Source organism: Buceros rhinoceros, unplaced genomic scaffold (assembly GCF_000710305.1).
Source record: "Buceros rhinoceros silvestris isolate BGI_N320 unplaced genomic scaffold, ASM71030v1 scaffold14315, whole genome shotgun sequence".
Classification (NCBI taxonomy): domain Eukaryota; kingdom Metazoa; phylum Chordata; class Aves; order Bucerotiformes; family Bucerotidae; genus Buceros; species Buceros rhinoceros.
In genome coordinates, this window is record NW_010411266.1 from 1,203 (window position 1) to 7,824 (window position 6,622).

Below are 6,622 nucleotides of genomic sequence, written 5' to 3' on the forward strand. Positions count from 1 at the left end.
TATCTTTCATACCTCAGCTCTTTGGGTAGTTGTGGAAATAAAGGCCCCCCTTCCAAAACAGTAACTCATTTTTATTTACACTTTAACAAGTTTTAAATCAGGTTATGTACTTAAAGGATTTTAGCTTTTACCAAGAGAACATCTCTTACTGACATTTCATAAACTTTTATACCTGCAAAGATAGGTTTAGTGAGATTGTATTTATTGAGCAACTATAATCACCATCTACTAATAATTAGTTATTCTGCCAAAGTACCTTAGCAGATCATAACTTGTTTGCCTTTGTCATGCAACATTAACATACCATCTGGGAAGTCTGGGTGGCAGAGCTGCAAGTCTTTGCAAGTTCGGGCTGGGTTATTCTGAGTGCCCATTGGATACTTCATATGCTCAATGTCTTGCTTCAGTGAATTCAATGAACCAAAGATCTCTTCCATGCCATCGGAATAATCCAGAATATTATCGCCAGCATCTGATAACATGTAATCAGGAGATCTTCTTGTCTTTTTGGGTGACTGGATTGGCAACGGCTGGATTACCTCACCCGGAGGACCCTGAATGGAAAACAACATACCTGGTTACTTTTTCTGTTTGTTTTTCAGCCACGTAAGATACCCAGAGGTAGACCACAGAATGTGGCTCGGAAATGCTTTAAATAGGCTTTCTTCAAATTCTTTATTTCACTTATTTTCTTCATATTTATTCCTACGTATTTTGATGTACTTGTAGAAAATGATGATTGTAGAAGGCCAAACTATTGTTGTGCTCTAAACTCTTCTCACTACATTGCGGTGGGGGGAAGAGTGTGCTGCCCTCACATAAGTTAAGTGTGCAGAACTGATTTGCAATTGCCTCTTTATTCCTGGCAATTCCCTCAAGCATAGACACAGCCTATGACAAATGAAAACTGTGGATGTTTCCTATGAAAAAACTTTAAAATTCCACTTGGGAATATAAAGCAATATTTCAAGAAATTGAAATGCTTCGTTCAGACTTGGACTGTTGTCATTTTAGATTGTTGTGATATGAAAAAGAAATATAGAAACAGAAGAGCATCAACAGGGGGAAACCAGTGTAGTTCTGTTTTCTGTGCTTCAATATAACACATTAAATAATTACTGGGGGGGAGGGGGAGTTGGTTGGTTGTAGGAGGTTTTGCGTTTGGTATTTTTTCAAGTTTCCAATGGCTTTTTCAGCGCAGACAATGTATTTCTGTGTCTGGTGGATCTATGTTTCCTCAAAAAATGAATTTTCAAATGATCATTAATATTTTCCTTATCTGCAGGTTCACAAATGCTGTCTTCTACCCTTGTCAAAACAGGGTCATCATGTCAGTGTAATGTGCTTGCATGTCAGATCAAAATTCTTACTTACTGGAGGACCAGGTGGACCAGGTAATCCACTGTCACCCTTTTGACCAGCAGGACCCTATAAAGCAATGAAAGAAATGCAGTGTCGGTCATACTACACAATGTTACAAAATAGCACACACAAAAGTTAAGTAAAAGAACAAAAAATACAGAGAAGAATTACTCACACTGGATCCTTTGGAGCCTTTTGGACCTTGGGGACCCTATGGGCAAGAACATATAACTATAGTTGGAATGTATTCCACACAACATGGGAGTGTTTTAAAGAGGAGGACAATATGAAATTACTTACAGGTAAACCAGGAGGACCAGGGGGTCCAAGCGGACCAGCAGGACCAGAAATTCCCTAAGAAAGAGTAACAGAGTAAGTACAGAACTGAAGTGTTCTATACGCTGGACTGGATTAAAAATTGCTATCTATGAAAAAGGTAAACCTACAAAGCATCCAACCCAGCCAAGTTTTGACTTGGGCCACTTACTAGGGTCCAAAATTGTTTGCAAGTTTTACATGTAAATATTATGTGATAGTTTGAGTTGCCCATAGTTGTTCTTAGACTGCAGTACTTATACTGAGCAACTGTGTTCCCCTTCAGACTGGTTTGGAAACCTCACTTTTTACATAGTGCCTTAAAACATGGCTTAATAACTAGAAGAAAGGAAGCAACTTTAGGTAGTGCAGTCAATAAACATGATGAGATTCGTGCTGCTAGTTTTATCTCATCCCTAACTTATGTGTGTGTGTTTCCTTCATTTTCTGAAACACTCTGTGGTCTTGTTTTATACTGTTTAACTTCACTGTGTTTGTACAGCGCCTAGGAGAGTTTTAACCTCAAGCAGGAGGCTCTGGGTGTTAAATGGCTATAGCAAGTTTATGTCTCTCAAAAGAAAGACCACAATATGTACTCTGCTTGCACAGGCCCTGAACGAAAACACAAGTATGTTTTACTTACTGCATCACCCTTGGCTCCGGGAGATCCCTGTGGGCCAGGAAGACCCCTATCACCCTTTTCACCCTGCTCTCCTGGAGGTCCAATCAGGCCAATCAAGCCAGGATGTCCCTAAACAAGACAGAATATAATATAGTTTAAACTCAACATATATACAGTAAATGTGCTTTGCAAACACACAAATTAGAGCTTTCAAATGTTATCACTGTTGCTAGTCAACCATCAACCTGAAAACAAATTACTCAAAGCATATTCCTAGTTGTTAGTTGGGCTTTTAGACTTGGAGGTGATTGGCAAGTTGTGACTGCTTACTCAGTGAGAGAGATCCAAGCGCAACGCGGTCCTTACTGAAACTGATACGGAACTCACAATATGTGTGGGTACACATTTCATACCAACTTTCACACTTTGATGCTATAAGCATATTGTAGAGTTGCACATTTGTTTCCACGCATAATATAGCTGTATAAACAGCTGATCCAAGCACATAAACAAAACCTGAAATTCACAAGATACAATCATGTTCATATCCCTTTCTCTGTATAGTTTTTCTCTGATGCACAAGCAATCAATAAATTGTTGGGACTCCGATTAGAAAGTGCTATCCCAGATGTCTCAATCCATTATTTCAAAAGAAAGTATTGTAGTGGTTAAATATTTACATTTTGTTATTTTAAAATAAAAATCTCGAATACTTTTTATTTCTACTTTGTTTCTGTAACACCAACAGACACGGTTAAGTTGCCTTGCTTTCTGATACAAAAACCCTACTGTTGCTTTCTGCTAGTTTTATATGACTTTCAGACTGGGTCAAAATTACAAAGGCACAAACAACGAATGAAGTATACCTTCTCTCCTTTGGAACCTGGGTCTCCTTTCAGGCCGGGCAAGCCAGGTGGGCCCTAAATAAATCAAGAAAAGTGGTGTTAAAATGAGTTTTAACATATTGCACATATCATGTTTTCTGGAAATATTTTTAAAGGCAGTAGAAGTCAAAAGTAGAGTCATTTAGTGGTTGATGGTTGTGATTGATGGCATATGATTTAGGGCCCAAGATGAAGTTGAAACGTATGTATAAAAAGGCATAATGATGCTACTGTAGCATTTAAATTACTTTATAATTAGAAATCTATAGAATTGTATGATTAGAAATTTATGAAGCAGAGAGTCAGCTGAATTCTTAAAGCATCCAGTGAAGCAAGTAATATTAAAAAAAAAAACCCTCAAATATTTTTGTTGATTAGCCTAAATTTGCTTGTGGTTACATTACATGCTTTCAATTATTACTTCCACCTTAATTGCTGTACCTCATTTTAGTTGCTTATTTTAGCCCTTTCTTTCGTAAGACAGCAGAAAATATCCTCTTAATTTGTTTTCTCCCAGTTTATTACAGCTCAGAATAATTTTTGCAGAATATAAATCAGGTTGCTTATAATTGCCCCTCAATATTGTTTCAGCAGTCAGGGATTGTCTGGGGATTATGGTTTCCTTGACCTGCCACCTGAAATTCCTGGATGACCATGAATAATGCATTTAAATCTATATTTTCTAAGTAGTCAAGTCTTTTCTACTCAATGTTGCAAGTTTACTTAATGCGATACAGAGGTTCTAGCTCCACTGATATGTACAAGCCTATGGCCCTTTGACACTTCAGTAAATGTGATTAGTTACACAAATCGCTTTGGTTTTGCAATACTAGTCTAGGCAATCCTAAAGGCCTTTAGGAACTGCCTTAGTGTCTTTGGGCCTCCACTCCTCATCTGTTGGACAGGAGTAATACTGCTACCTTACAAAGTCGTTAAACTGGTAATTTTTGAGCTACTTACATGGTTCACATCATATGAGCAGTTCACAATTTTTAATTTGTATTTACAAGCTATCTTTTATGAAACTGGAAAAATGTTCTTTATTCTAAGTTTTACCTGCAGTTGTCCCTAAACATTACCCTATGCAGCTAGATTTCTGTAAAAGAAATATGCTGGGGCAGGAGACAGAGCTGTGTAAAACCAACACAGGGTCAACAGAGCCATTCTACAAGCCCGTCCGTATTTCTGGGGTGGGTGTGGGGTGGAGACAACCCAAACCACTCATTTCTTCCAGATAGTTCTGCTGATTAAGCTGAGTGGTGAAGCTGATGCTTAGAGAACCTGTTGGCAAACTGCAGTCTTGCTACCTGGGAAATCACTGTGAACGATAAATACATTCACATGGATAGGTCTCACTTTCTGCAAATCCCTTGCAAAAACCACTGAATAATCTCGTCCTTATAACCAGACACAAGCTTCTTTCTGCTCACAGTGCTTTTAAAATCTTTACTGGGGTCATAAGAGCAATCCATTAAAGATGCTAGTTTATCAGTAGTCAAAAATATATCTGAATAGATGGCACAGAGAAGAATTACATATAAGGCTTGTTAGAATCTCCTTGGTCTTTCGTTCAGCTTCCCCTCCCCCCCCCCTTTTTAATTGTTTTAATTCTAATTTATAATTTTAGAAGAATTTTGAGGGATTGGAGAAATCTTCTGAGGTTCAAGTAAATGGTAATGCTGGTTTTGTGTAATTTGTCCGAATGAGGTGAAAAATTCAGATCAGGCAGTGCATATCCATTCCCGAAAAGGCATTCATTTCTCAGAGGCTATTAATCTCACACCAAACACGTATGCATTAGGCACAGAGTTGGTCAGCTGAGTCAGTCTCCCATCACTAGTAGTCTCCTGCTGGCAGTGGACATCTGTGAAGTTATGATATGGATAGCAGTAGTAAGTGACCTTTTCAATCTGACTCAGATTCAAAAGTGCCATAACACTTCATGTACAAAGTATTATTCAGTGCATAGCCTTTCCACCTCTACTTCAGGATATCATTAGATGCAAAAGCCTAGGCAAATACATAATTCATGAATGAAAAGTGAAATTTTTAAGCTTTTGGAATACGAATCAGACATTTTCACCTGCAGTGTGTTGTGCTCTACTGCAAATCTGCTTTCACATTCTTCTCCTGATAGCAATCTACTGTGGAGGGAGGAGAAGGGAAGGAGGGAGGCCTAACCTCAGCAATTTTTACATATACATGTTACTCTCAAAATCCAAAATGAAGTTTAGGCTGCAGCAATGCATCTAAAAGAAGCTTCTTGTTGAACTGACATTGTTGAGCCTGTGCACTTGGGAGTATATAGCTCATTAATAAAATCAGCTTCAGATTTGAACTGAATATTTAAGCTCTTAGATGGTGGAGGAGAGATCTTTTGATGATTTATTTGGAGGCTTCTGGAGACTAATATGTGGGAAAGGGATGCTTGTTATTGCTGAGTGATAGTTCATTGGCTTTTAGATTTCAGCACAGGACTGTAACTAAGGAGATCGGTTTTCAGTTCCCTGATTTGTTCCCCATGTGTTTTTTCAGAAATTGGGCACATTGTTTAAAATCTGTGGTGGAGGTTCCTTCATAAACTCTTTGGAGAGAAGAGGCTTTTATTATTGGCTTAGAACAGGGAAGTCTTCCTTGCAGCTTCTCCCTGACTTACAAGCAATATGTCATCCTTGAGACTTTAGAAAAAATCAGAATGTTGAAATGGAGGGGAACAAAGAGCTATCATGTAAAGTTTTCTCAGTACATTATGTGCTTATTATTGTTTTCTCAGGGACAGAGAAAAATGAAATTATATGGAGGTGCCATTGTAGTACTATCTATAATTATATACACAGAAGTGATTGATAGATACAACTATCCATGAATAATGTTTTCCTAAACTAGCAGTCATTAAAATCAATGGATATACAAAAGTTGCCACTGCTAAGGAAACAAATTGATTTAAGGTATTGAGCTTTGCTGGTGTGGCGACAGAAGTAGATTTTTTTGAGTCTACACTTCATTATTTTTATATTTAATTCTATTAATGGGATTTCAAGAATTTGGTTTTGCACTGCCTTATTCCACTTTTTAGCTGGTATAATCAGCAGGGTTCAGTACAGCTGCCTACTAAAGTAGAGATGTAAAATGAGAAGGCAGTTGTACATTGGATTTTACCAGCACAGAATAGTGACTCTGTGCTAAGAACTGACTTGTACATTCATTTTTCTGCAAATGCACAAACTTGTTAATGGTATATTTTACAGGGTGCTTTTTCTGTTTTGACACTGAAAGGAAGGGTACTCACCAGAGGCCCAGGAGGGCCATCCTGACCTGGTGCTCCAGGAAGACCTTGTTCTCCCTAGAAAAAACCACCAAGTTTGCTTTACCAAAGGATAAACAAGAAAAGCAACATTTAAAATATTACCTGCTCCGTTACTTACCACAGGGCCAGGAA

The 6,622-nt window shown here is 38.0% G+C and overlaps 1 protein-coding gene across 1 annotated transcript in view; it reads right to left on the bottom strand.

The window, feature by feature from the left end:
* Positions 1-304: 304 nt before the first annotated feature.
* Positions 305-6,622, bottom strand: part of LOC104493301 (collagen alpha-1(XI) chain) — a gene marked incomplete at both ends in the record, with an annotated part of 49,954 nt that continues 43,636 nt past the window's right edge. The window contains 8 exons of the mRNA XM_010135955.1: positions 305-554; positions 1,375-1,428; positions 1,538-1,573; positions 1,663-1,716; positions 2,321-2,428; positions 3,166-3,219; positions 6,473-6,526; positions 6,609-6,622. Of these exons, the coding sequence (XP_010134257.1) occupies positions 305-554; positions 1,375-1,428; positions 1,538-1,573; positions 1,663-1,716; positions 2,321-2,428; positions 3,166-3,219; positions 6,473-6,526; positions 6,609-6,622 (624 nt within the window). The remainder of the gene's footprint in view (positions 555-1,374; positions 1,429-1,537; positions 1,574-1,662; positions 1,717-2,320; positions 2,429-3,165; positions 3,220-6,472; positions 6,527-6,608) is intronic.